General features: G+C 44.2%; 2 protein-coding genes across 2 annotated transcripts; one reads left to right on the top strand and one right to left on the bottom strand.

Moving 5' to 3' along the window:
* Positions 1 to 3284: 3284 nt before the first annotated feature.
* zic5 (zic family member 5 (odd-paired homolog, Drosophila)) lies at positions 3285 to 5868 on the bottom strand. The gene is made up of 2 exons (XM_033986964.2): positions 4661 to 5868; positions 3285 to 3751 (listed from the first exon to the last, which is right to left on the bottom strand). The coding sequence occupies exons 1-2, from the start codon at positions 5709 to 5711 to the stop codon at positions 3312 to 3314; spliced, it is 1491 nt and encodes a 496-aa protein (XP_033842855.1). The 5' UTR covers positions 5712 to 5868; the 3' UTR covers positions 3285 to 3311.
* A 3129-nt stretch (positions 5869 to 8997) lies between these two features.
* Positions 8998 to 12331, top strand: zic2a (zic family member 2 (odd-paired homolog, Drosophila), a). The gene is made up of 3 exons (XM_033987327.2): positions 8998 to 10349; positions 11105 to 11268; positions 11354 to 12331. The coding sequence occupies exons 1-3, from the start codon at positions 9383 to 9385 to the stop codon at positions 11546 to 11548; spliced, it is 1326 nt and encodes a 441-aa protein (XP_033843218.1). The 5' UTR covers positions 8998 to 9382; the 3' UTR covers positions 11549 to 12331.
* Positions 12332 to 13085: the final 754 nt, after the last annotated feature.

The following is a 13085-nucleotide window of genomic DNA, read 5'->3' as shown; positions in this document are numbered from 1 at the left end:
AGTTTGGAGGTTGTTTGTTCCACTCTGTCTCTGTCTTATAACTTTACGCACGGGCTCATTATGTGTCTATTAACAACTATAGGCTCTTTTTGATTCATGTTTTGGACCTTTGTGACTCAAAACCTCTCTCCTGGTTCGGTGTTTCCAATCTGCGGCCTCAGTGCGTTTTATCATCGTTTCTGTCGCCGTTTTGACGCAGGTGCACGGATCAAATGACCTGTTGTCCACGCTCCCTCTCCTTAACTTCTGGCTTCTATAACGAGACTATTTTGTGCGCAGTGCTGGCGCCATTCAGGAGATGGATAAAGCTTGTAAAGTCTGACAAGACAGCGTTTGTTTTGCCTTTACGCTCGTCTGAGAAATTATCTTTCACCCTTCTGAAAAAACGTGCACAATTGAGGAGCGGTGGCCGGGTTCTCACTACAGACTTCTGGCTTTGTCCCTTCCCAAGTGGCGTCTGTGTGTCTGACTCTGCCAGTTACTGATTTGCAGGCAGTATGTTAAGGTGGCCCATGTAAGTGATTTCCACGGGCATCCCACTAAAGGAGAACAAATCGCTGACAAAGGAGCGCCTTTCCCATTCAGCTGCGTCGTTAGGACAACCCAAAAGTATTCTTCAGATAATAAGTTCTACTTCAAAGCGTTTCCCAGTGAAGGGTGACCGCTTCACTCCTTTTATTAAGTCCGCCTCTTTTCTAACGCCCAAGGAACTGTCCTCTGCTTATTTTTCATCATGTTTATTTTGTAGCATTCATTGAGCTCTTGTTTCCAAACAGGACTTACAAGAGCCGAGTCTTCGAGGCCCTTAGTGTTATAAAAGTCCAGAAGAAAAGCTCAGAAGAAAAGGCTGAGCGCAGGCCGCGAGTGCGTGAATGAAGCGTTTGATGAAGTGACGAGAAAAGACGAGAAAAGAAGAGAAAAGAAAAGGAAAGAGGAGGAAAGACGTAAACCAGTGTAAGAACCTGAAGAACCTGACCCAAGACAAACAGCGGCCTATTATTATGTGAACTCTTTATATAAAAAGAGAAAAAGAGAAGTGTAATATTTCACATGTCCATTCAGCCCGGACCAGAGGCAGCGGGACATGAGAGATTAGACACACACTTTTATATATATGTATGTTATATACACCCACACTGCCTTTATATATATATATATATATATATATATATATATATATATATATATATATATATATATATATATATATATATATATATATATATATTGGTAATGTTTATTTAGCCTGTTTAATATTTTATATTTTCTTCTTTTGCTTTGATTCTATTAAATGTAGTGACACATTGTTGCTTTTCCATCAGGACATGCTTCTGCTTTAGAAAATCTAACTCACCATGAAGAGAGTTCCTCTATTTTCTCTGAGTGTCTTTGATGTGGGGCAGGACTCACGTTGGTCAGTTTTATTGTGTTGGTCAGTTTTATTCTGTTTTTCAGTTTTATTGTGTTGGTCAGTTTTATTCTGTTGATCAGTTTTATTCTGTTTTTCAGTTTTATTCTGTTGGTCAGTTTTATTCTAGAGGCTGGACAGCAGTGTTTTAATGTGTGATTAATGAGTTTTATTCTATTGGTCAGTTTTATTCTGTGGATCAGTTTTATTCTGTTTTTCAGTTTTATTCTGTGGATCAGTTTTATTCTGTTTATCAGTTTTCTTCTGTTGGTCAGTTTTATTCTATTGGTCAGTTTTCTTGTAGAGGCTGGACAGCAGTGTTTTAATGTGTGGAACAGGACGGGGGCTGTTTTAAAGGCTCTATACGCTCCTCATTGTCATGTATCTTTTAATCTTTTATTTGTCCTGTGAATGATCCGTGCCTCTGCTGCTTTGTGTTTCTCTCCTTTCAGAGGCCTACAAGTTTTGGACTGAGTACTAAAGGCAGAGCTGGGCCGAACAGGCCCTGGTCACATCTGGACATAAACAGGCGAAATAGTAAAGAAAAGATGTCACATTAATATAAAACATTCACATTAAATACATGGATTTAAAAGTCTGATCAAATCACACTGATAATTGCCATATTGTATTCTGAGTTTTATTATTAAAATTGACCATTATTTTGTGTGAAATTCAAACTGAACACACTTCCACATCCTGGTTTAAGCACCATGCACCTCATGACGTCACTACAAAAACGCATGCCCCGGAGATGGATGACCATGAATCTGCCTCAAACAAACGCGTTTTAACCACAACAATGATCCAAAATAAGCCAGTACTTTATGGACAAGAATATTAAATGAATAAAACATCTTCACACTACCATCATCACCAAAACGCTTATTATTATTATTATTATTATTATTATTCTTTGGTGTTTCTGTAAATTCAGAACAACAATAATTATTACCAGCAAATAAATTACATTGTACAAAACAAACAAATCTTCAAATGAAGGAAACAACACAAACATTCAGGAGCTTTAGTACACTTACATATATACAAATCAGGTTTAAGTGTGTGATGTGGGCTTTAAGTCTCCAGGGACTCTTTCATCAGCCTGTGTTTTTGCATAAAATATCATCTTAAATAGTTCTTAAATATCACAAAATTCCTTCCAAACACGTGTTGTATAAATCTGAAAAGATCATTCACAAACCCTCAGTCCCATAATCTCTTGTGTTGTACCATGTGAAACACACATTAGAATAAAAAGCATAAAACACACGGGCCGTTTGGACACTTGTACCAAAGAGAGTTTGTCCTTGTGTCTGGAAAATGACAGTGATTGATCATGGGCCAGTTCTGAATGTGCAGAGGGATGATGGGAGGTCACTGGAGCACACCAGTTGAATCTTTATATGTGACACAAATATGAAAAGAGTTTGTGATATTAAACTGTTGATGTGACACCTCTGGTACCTCAGACAATCACTTTAACACTTTCATAGGACAAGAATCTCGCTCTTTTGGTTCAAACAAAGCACTTATGGCAGTATCTTTTTTTTTTTTTTGTATTAAATTTTTGAAACTTAAGGCTGAATTATCTCAAAACATTCTCATTAGGGTTTTATTCATTCTACATGAGTGTGTTGGTCTTTTTAGCCTTGTTTATCTTAAACATAATGGGGATTTTTCACACATGTTTTTATTTTTTACTTCTCTCTCCTCGTCCTGACCATAATAATGCCCCTAAATCACAAAATCATGACAAGAGAAGAGCACTAAGGGGGTACATCACCTGTTTACATTACAGTCAGTGTCTGGTTGAAGGAGGGATATCCCAAGTGCTTTATGAAGCCACAGTGGACCTGATGCTCACACTCACACAGGCACAGTCACGTGGTTGTAAACAGCGTCACAGCATCGTCCTGGGGTCGGAGTTTCTGAAGGAGTCCTCATCGTCTGACTCTGACGTGGGCACGTCGCTGGAGGGCGTGTGCATGTGATTGGGACCCCCGCTTCCTTGGCACACGTACCACTCGTTTAAGTTGGTCACCTGTGGAGACAGGTTGGACGCGCGGGTCCGGTGCGTGTCTGAGGGCGACAGAGGGTCTCCCAGCGCGTTTGTGGACGCGCAGATGTACGACGTGCCCGTGGACGAGGGAGGCGGGGATTTGCAGTGCACTTTCATGTGCTTCCTCAGGGAGCTCGGGTGCGTGTAGGACTTGTCACAGCCGCGCACTTTGCAGTAGTAAGGCTTGTCGCTGGTGTGCACGTGAGAGTGCTTCTTCCGGTCGCTGCTGTTTGCAAATTTTCTGTCACATCCATCGAATTCACACTTGAAGGGCTTCTCTCCTGATGAGGGAATACAAAGAAAAATAACTATACAGATCCGCCAGGAGCCTGTTGTAGTGACCTAATAATACATGAACCTACAGTCACACACCTGAGCTCTCACATAAAACACAACACCTAACCTTTTACGCACGAGCTAATCACCTGTCAAAAAATAAATAAAGAGCCTAAAATCACTGGAGTGAGAGTACACTACACTGCTCCATGTTAATTACACGATGCAGCACTTTTTTCTCCCTCCACTGGGGCTCTCTGGTTAGTCGTCCACACTCACTCCCACTTGTCCAAAGCATTTTCATGTGTGAACACGTGTAACATGCCTTAAGGCCCTGTGGTTACATGCACACTGTGTCTGTCTGGGTCTGAGGAGTACACGCAGGAGGGGCTGCGCTCTGGAGACCACCACAGCACGTTTAGTCATTACCCAAAACATGTTACCAGCCAGGGAAACAAATGTGATTTTATTTTAGGGGTGGGCTATTCCTCAAACATGACACAGCCTGGACTATAGACAAAATATGCACAATTTATACTAAAAAATCATATATTTTGTGTTAATACCCTCCTTAGTGTGAAGCCAAAACACAATGTGAGTGTTGTGGTCAAAGCTGAGTCCAGGCCCGCTTCACTGTCACAGCCTCAAGTGAAATATTAAATTAACTCTTTGTGTCAGAGGCAAATACAACAGTTTTTACGTGACATTTATTTTCCCTGTGCCACGCGGGTGATGTTCCCATGTGTCAGTGTCACCGTCATAAAGAGTAACACCACGTACGCGCAGTGTTTACGCAGCAGTGAAACCTCCCGGACAATATTTAAACTTCTACCAAACTTCTGGCAACTTTTTACAACACGATTTACGCACGCTATGTATTTAACACTATTATTTTTGAGTGCATGTTTACAGACCTGTGTGCGTCCTCTTGTGAATCTTTAAATTCTCCGAGCGCGCAAACACTTTTCCACAGCCGGGGAACGGGCAGGGGAACGGCTTCTCTCCCGTGTGGACTCGTATGTGATTGATAAGTTTGTACTTTGCTTTGAACGCTTTTCCTTCTCGTGGACATTCCTCCCAAAAACACACATGGATGCTCTGCTCGGGACCTCCGACGTGCTCTACCGTGACGTGGTTGACCAGCTCGTGCATGGTGCTGTACGTCTTGGAGCAGGGTTTCTTGGGACTCTGCGCGTCCTGGTCGATCCACTTACAGATGAGCTCTTGTTTGATGGGCTGCCGCATGTAACGTAAAAACGCGCCTGCAGCTGCTGCGTGAGGAGTGGAGGCGATGTTCAGATTCATGGAGTTGTACGTGTGAAGAGACGAGGGTCCATAGTGCTCCGGCCTGTGCGCGCTGAAGTGATCCGGCCTCGGGTAGATGTCTGCGGGCAAACCCAGACGCATCTGACCGTTGAGGCCATGGTGATGGTGGGCACCTGGGGACCCCTGCTCGTGAAGTCCAGTAAAAAGGCTGCCACTGTCCGCGTGCCCGTACGCACCTGTTGGGGAGATGAACATGCCATGGTGATGTGGAGAGGAGGCGGAACTATGCTGGTCGCCAAGCGCGTGCATAGCAGAGGCTGAGAGTTCTCTCCTGAGGATGAAGTCCCTGCTGCTCGTGTAGCCTGAGTGGGGGTGGTGGGCCACGGGGAAACCGACCGTGTGCGTCGCGTTCTGTGTCGCGGTCTGGGCTTCGGGATGGTGCTGGTGGTGGCTCTGGATGTGCTGAGACGGGCTAAGTTTCAGAGCGTTTGTCTGTGCCATGTGCTCGGGTCCAAATGGAGTGAGCGCCACTCCGGGATCGTTGGACAGCTCCCCAGGGTGGAGGTGGGCATGGTGGGAGAGAGGGTGATGCCCCCCTAGCCCCGGGAAACCTGTCATATTCTGATGAGGAAGGGCTTGAGTCGCTGCCAAATCCGCTAATCTTATCGTTGGATTCCTCTTGCTTAAAGGGGGTTCCATAACTACTCTGACAAGTCCATCCGCACTCCGCGAGATTGTTTTTACACCACACCTGACTCTCTAAAACATTAGGGAATATGTATATAAGGGCCTATAACTTCTTATGTCCGGCTTCTAACTCTGCTTGCTCCTTTCCCCACTCTGTCCTCAAGCGATTGGCAGAACATACAACAGTTGGAGCACACAGTGGGGAATACAGTTTAGAAATGGCACTGCGGGTATTGGACGGATTTTGGTGACTGGCAGTTAAGAGAACGAAGCGATTGGCTGTCGTTCAGCGCAGGGGCTCAGCAGGGTTCCGCCCCCTCACTCTCTTTATCGCTGTCGACTCCAAAAAGTTGTACTCTACAAAGTTGCCAGCGGATCTGTTTTCATCTCTCCGCGCCTTTGTGCGCGTTTACTCCTGGACCACTAATGTCAATGTGTTTATGGGACGATTACGCCCAATTTTTTTGAGTCCTGGCTCGGTTCGTCCAATCAACATTTGAAGTCACCATATGCGGAGAAAAGCGCTCCGTCCTGTCCCACAGACCGGTCTGGCCGCAGAGAGAGCGGGAGATGTGTCACAGGCGCCACGTTTACTTATTTCATTTACCTTTCAGACTAAAACGCGTTTAAAATAGCGCTGGGTTAAGACAGAGAAGGTGTAAAGTCACACACGTGTAAAAAAGACACTACTTTTAAAACAAACATCACACTCTGTTTAGGATCTCTGCGCCAAACACGGAGCTGTTTTGCATTTTGGGGGAGACGGCGCAGATGTGGCGCAAACAGGCTCCTTCCATCTGCAGTTGTGTAAATATTGTTTTGTGATAAAATAAATGCGTAAAAGTGATTTGGAAAACGTTTTGTGTTTGTCTACTGAACATATTTAGGAGCAAATATAACACAAGCGCACGTGCACAACAATAATAAAAAATAATAAGTCATTTATTATATCTAGTTTATGCTAAAAGAGCCTGTGGTGTATTTTGGACAAGAATAAAAATATAAAAAAAATACTTAAAAGCCAAACACTGTAGTTTAACCGCTTTCCACGTGCAGTAAACACATATTTTTTATTTTTTTATTTTATTTTTTATTTTATTTTTGTTTGGGTAACCAGGGACCAACCAAGGACCAACTCATATTTTTTCCTTGCTGTTAAATATTAAATTTTACACTTTAAATGTTATGTTTTTTTACGCACGTTATTTATAAATTAATTAACTGTATAATTAACTGAATTTAACTTGGGGGAAAAAAAAATAAAAATAATAAAAACATCACACAACTTCTCTGGAACACATTTGCGTAATTGCCTTGTATTTCCACTTCCAGAGTCAAACGGAAGCCGCCCTGTTCCCTCCTTCTCCCACTCTCCCTGACTCCTCTTTTAAAAACAAAGGCGCTTTTGTCATAAACGGACTTATTTTACCAAAAGGAGTCAAAGGGGGTAACATATGTGGTCTTAATGGGTCAGAGGTCAAACACCCATGAAACACAAGGTCATGAAATGGGCACGAGGAGAAGTTGTGGTGCGTCACATATTGATTCTGTCACTGAACAGGGGAAACATATAAACGACTCTTGGCCCCTTAAGACTGTGACTGTGTGGAGGCAGAGTGTGACCAGCGCGCCTCACTCCATTGATAAGCACTTCCCACGTCCACTGGCAGCAGCTTTATGGCTCATAGAGTGATCTGTGTGTTATATATCACCCTATATTTCCTGCGTCAAACCTGTTGAAATGGTCTTTGGGGGGATGTTTAATATAGTACAACCCCTTTTCCAATGGCTGAAGGGACAACGCATGCGTCTCCATGTATGAGGAGTTCTTGGGTTGCTTTTTTTTTTTTTTTTTTTTCCTCATGTTTTAAATTTCCCTTTCACTTCACTGTGCGTATCCACTGAAGGTTTTGTGGTTTTGCAAAGAAATAAAGAACTTCTTATATGAGGTCGGCAGACGTGACTTTGAACTTGGATCAGCTCCTGCGCTTCCTGTGGTGCAGTTTGAAATAGACTTGGGGGGAATGGCACGCACACACACACACACAACACGCACACAGACACACACAGATGCACGTTACGCAGAGGCGCGCGCAATCAAAGGCTAACGCAAGACATTAGACAAAGTTTGAAAACGTTGCCCATTTGTCAAGTGGCGCAGGAGAAGGAATGGGACTGAGCTGGTGGCGTGGGTTTAATGTAAGTAAACCTTTTGAGCTAAATAAATCCATAAAAAAGCGACTACATTTGGTAAACACGTTGGTTGGGCCTGGTCTGACCGCGTAAACGCTGTGCCAAAGTTGCCAAAAATAACGATTTGCCTAATTTCTTTTCAGTAACATTATTTATAGGAGTCAAAACGTGTCATGTGTCGTGTGTTGTTGTCCTAACCATGTGTGTACTGTTTGGTTAACCAACACCAATGTGCCCCGTGCGCGTGCCGTGTTCCTTAATTGGTGCGGTGATTTTCGAGAACCACCAAAGAAGCACAAGCAGTAACATATGGAAGCATTAAAGCGCATGTACAGTGCGGCGGGAGCAACCCCAAGGCCCAGATGTGGCGCTACAACTGCACAAACCCCCAGCCAAGCTCAGAAGATTTACAGCGTTTAGACAAAACTAATATGTGCCCGGGCGCGTAAATTAGTGCCATTTCCTCTATTTGATTGAATACACTTTGAGAAATGAAAATACAGAAAACAAAATGCAGGATGAGTCTCTGGAAACTTACATAATGGAGGCAGTGTAGTTTGATGCAGCCTGTCCTAAAGGCGCCATCTCATCTGCATGTGTTTGTGTCAAAAGCCTTTTGTTGTGGCATATTTTAAGTTGTGTTGTGCGCATGTGTGTCTGTGTGAAGATTTACTGCACTTCTCTTAGGCCTGCCTCTGATTTGGCCAAACGTCATAATTATTTTATTGTGAGAAATAATTACACGTTTTTAAATTATTCATTGTTGAGTTTAGGCCTTTCAGATATTTCTGAGTCCAAAGTCAATAAAAGTCACGTTCTGTTCCACGCAAGTTGGCGCGTACGTGACACCAAATACAAAATAAACACTCTTGTCTCTCGCGCTGATCCTTTCTCCTGTAGCCTATTCCCCCAAAATATTCCCCCAAACCTTCTCCTAAAAGTAGGCGGTAATTATTAGTGGAAAATGGCGTTGCGCTATTAAGTCGTCCCAGCGCAGTGCGCCATTGGCCGTGCGCGAGGGATTGATGAGATCCTTTGGCCAATCAGAGCGCAGGATGCGAGTGGAGGGGCTCCAGTTAAAGGGGGCGGAAGAAGAGGTAGAGTCAGTCCACGGAGAAAGAGGGACCCTCTACGATAAACACTGCGAGCTACAGAAATATATGTCCATCGGAAGAAGCGCCGTTTGAGATGCTCCAGCTGCTCTTTGGCGAAGGACACCTAGTAAGATCATTCATTCACTTAGTGCGTTTGAACCAAGGAGCAGAGGACACCAGGAAAGTCTGTCTTGTTGTTTGGATTTTTTCTTAGACTGACATTAAAGTCGCATTTATTTTATTTTCTTCATGCGCGGAGCAGTGTTTTGACGCACGCCTGATGCTGGTTCAAAGGCTGGAAGTGCAGGCGTTGCTTCACAGCACCGTGTGATTTTTCGTTTTTAAACTTTCCACTGTACTGAATTAAAGGAAAGTCGATTTTGTGAGAGTGCAGTCATGTTGCTGGACGCTGGTCACCAGTTTCCCGGACTGGGAGTGAGTTCGTTTGCGAGGCATCACTCCGCCAGCGACATGCAGGACAGAGACTTGGGTTTGGCTCAGAACAGCTTTGTAGACTCGGCACACATGGGCGCCTTTAAACTCAACCACGACCTCTCCCCGGGACAGAGCTCTGCGTTCAGCAGCCAGGCGCCCGGTTACCCCGCTGCGGCTCTGGGCGCGCACGCTCATGTCACGTCTTATGCGAGCTCCCCTTTCAACTCAACCAGGGACTTTCTGTTTCGCAGCCGCGGCTTTGGAGAATCCTCTCCGGCGAGCGGCCAACACACTATTTTTGGCCCCACGGCGGGATCCCTACATCACTCCCACTCAGACACTCAAGGCCACATTCTGTTCCCCGGGATCCACGACCAGCACGGCACGCACGGATCCCCCAATGTGCTCAACGGCCAAATGCGCCTCGGACTACCCGGAGAAGTGTTCGGACGCTCCGACCAGTACCACCAGGTGTCCAGCCCGCGGACAGACCCCTACTCCGCCGCTCAGCTTCACAACCAGTACGGCTCCATGAATATGAACATGGGCATGAACATGGCAGCACACCACCCCGGTGCCTTCTTCCGCTACATGAGGCAACAGTGCATCAAACAGGAGCTGATCTGTAAGTGGATCGACCCCGAGCAGCTGAGCAACCCCAAGAAGTGCTGCAACAAAACTTTTAGCACCATGCACGAGCTGGTCACGCACGTCTCTGTGGAGCACGTTGGCGGACCCGAGCAAACGAACCATATCTGCTTCTGGGAAGAATGTTCACGAGAAAGCAAGCCTTTCAAGGCCAAATACAAACTGGTTAATCACATTCGGGTGCACACGGGAGAAAAGCCGTTCCCGTGTCCGTTCCCGGGCTGTGGAAAGGTGTTCGCGCGCTCCGAAAACTTGAAGATCCACAAACGAACGCACACAGGTAAAACCACAACATTATACACTTTTATTGTAATTAATGTGTTCATATGTGTTTTATAGTGAAGCTAACGCGCCTGTCTGATACGATAATAAATACTACAGACTATTTTAATTGATAAAGTCACAGTATTTTCGAAAGTCTCAAAATACAAACAGGGACATTTACGCACAGCTCCTCCATCTTGATTTAACGTGTTTCTGCTATAGATCCATTTACATTCCGTGTATTGTGTAAAGTTTGGAATGGGGTCAAATATGACACAGGGACAATGCGGCTTAACCATCCAGGAATCTTTAGTTATTCTAATTTTTATCCAACTTTTTCCCTCTAGAAATTCACTTCATTTGCATTGCATGGCATTTGCAATTCATGCATGCCTTAGAGTCCTCTGTTGTGTTGTAGATCCTCTGGCCGCGCTGTTTATGCGTGCCTTTGTTTTTCATGCTGTTTCCCCCCTCCTGATGGGAGCGTATAAGGTGCGAGACAGGGCCATTACCACGCGCTCACATTTGGACTCGTATTTTGTTGGGGGACAGCCTGGCGGTGCCATGTCAGGTGTTAATTAGATTTTTATTGTCAATTTTAGCAAATGGTGTGGGCTTTAGAGGATGAACTTATGCCTGAAGTTTTCTATAAAATATCCTAGAATTGAGTGTAGCCAGATTATTATTAAATGCTCTCTAAATGCAACACTTGTAAATGTTTCTGTGAGAATGTCAGCACTTTTGTTTTGACACAGTATCTTTTGCCCACAGGAGAGAAGCCTTTCCAGTGTGAGTTCGAGGGCTGTGACCGGAGGTTTGCAAACAGCAGTGACAGAAAGAAGCACATGCACGTGCACACTTCAGACAAGCCATATCTGTGTAAGATGTGTGACAAGTCCTACACACACCCGAGCTCTCTGCGGAAACACATGAAGGTAAATGGCCCTTACTTCTGCTTAATCACTCTAAAGCCAATTTCTAACGCAATCTGATCTAATGTATTTCTCTAATCTATTCCAGGTTCATGAATCCTCTCCGCCCGGCTCAGACTCGTCCCCAGCGGGCAGCTCCGGTTATGAGTCCTCCACCCCCCCAGGCCTGGTGTCCCCAACCACAGAGACCCAGAGCAACACAACCCTGTCCCCGGCCTCAGTCGTGCACAACTCCAGCGGACACAGCACCCTGTCCTCCAATTTCAGTGAGTGGTACGTGTAGGACTCTGGCTTGAGCCGAAGCCACACACACTCTTTCAAACAAACACAGAAAAGCACTGGACCATCCTCCACGCGAGAGGCACAAATGTTGTTTATTTTGTACTTTATTAAATCTCCTCGTGTGAGGGGGTTCGTCAGAGCAAATATGTATCATATAGTCAATATTGTAAATAAAATTGGAGAAGCCCACTCGCCCACTGGTGTTGATAGTTTGTCTGTCCTTGGTGTAGATGTCCCTTCAATGGTAGCTATTTCTCTATTTCCAACTCCTAGTGCACATATTCCAATACCGCTGTATCATGTTGAATATTGTGATCTTAAGGCAAACTGATTGTACTATGCTAAACATCTATAAACTGCAGAGTGCCAAAGTTAACATGGAACTGGAACAGACCACGATCTTTGCTTGTGAATGTACTTTTGTTTTTATTTAGTTGGGGCTTAACTTGTGATGTTTTGTGCTTTGCAAGTTTTGAATTGTGAAATACTATCTGGAAGGAAAATAAACGTTGTGCCGTTGGGTTTTCTGTAACTACACTCTTCCTGTTGTAAATACCAACTGCCATATTTATCCATTTGTAATTAAATTATGCTATTTACTTGCTACAGATAAAACAGTATTTATAAAGAATGTTTCTTTACTATAAATATGTACATTTACGAGCTTAACATGGGCAGTTGTTTTCGATTTAATGTGCTTTTGTTCAAAGTTTTAAGAGGTGTCCTTCCTAATTGTGATAAAAATTTTACTGCATACGAATATAATAAAATGTGTTGCAAGTATAAACATGTTTTCTAGTGGTTCTTTTCAAATGGTGGAAGGTTAAAAATGTGAAGCGGGTTACATCATTTAGTTTATAGAGTAACATTAATAAATATGAGACTAAAAGTAAAGCAAATGAAACAGCAGCAGGGTGAAATATTGTGACTGCTACATAATGAATATTACATTTATTCAAATATCAGCTGTGTACTACACCACAGCCCTAACACACTGAACTTGAACTTGTACAGTTTAATCTCATAGACAGTGTGTTTTTGTGGTGTGTTTTGACTGGATGTGAGGATCAGTGTTTTGCTGGTGACGCTGGGGGAGCACATCTTTTCCCAGTTTGTTGTTTTCTCGTCTTTGCTTTGTTCGGGTTTATCTCAGACTCGATGTTATCTTGTGTGTTTTGGGCTCTGTCTCGCGTGGCTGTGGTGCGCGTTTGCTCCGTGGTGCTGGTGTTGCTGGTGCTTTTCTGTGCTGCAGGCCGAGGCTCCGCTGTAGCAGAGGGTGTCACTGTGCGTAAGAGGCTGGAGGCAGTGCGGGCTGTGGAGGTTTTACATTACGCAGCTCGTAGTGGTGATGCGAAAAATAAATATGCTAATTTGAAGTAAACACTGATGCAAGCATAAATAGACTATGTGAACGTAGCAGAGCGAGGGGAGTGTGTTTTTTTCCTGAAGTGTAATTGCATAAATGGTTCTGTACTGAGGCTCCCCGTTCAGTGGCTGCCCCGTGACCTCTTGCCGGAGGAAGGCATGACCTATGGGGA

The sequence above is a fragment of the Periophthalmus magnuspinnatus genome, chromosome 21, assembly GCF_009829125.3.
Source record: "Periophthalmus magnuspinnatus isolate fPerMag1 chromosome 21, fPerMag1.2.pri, whole genome shotgun sequence".
In the NCBI taxonomy this organism is placed as follows: domain Eukaryota; kingdom Metazoa; phylum Chordata; class Actinopteri; order Gobiiformes; family Gobiidae; genus Periophthalmus; species Periophthalmus magnuspinnatus.
This window is presented reverse-complemented; position numbering and strand designations above follow the sequence as displayed.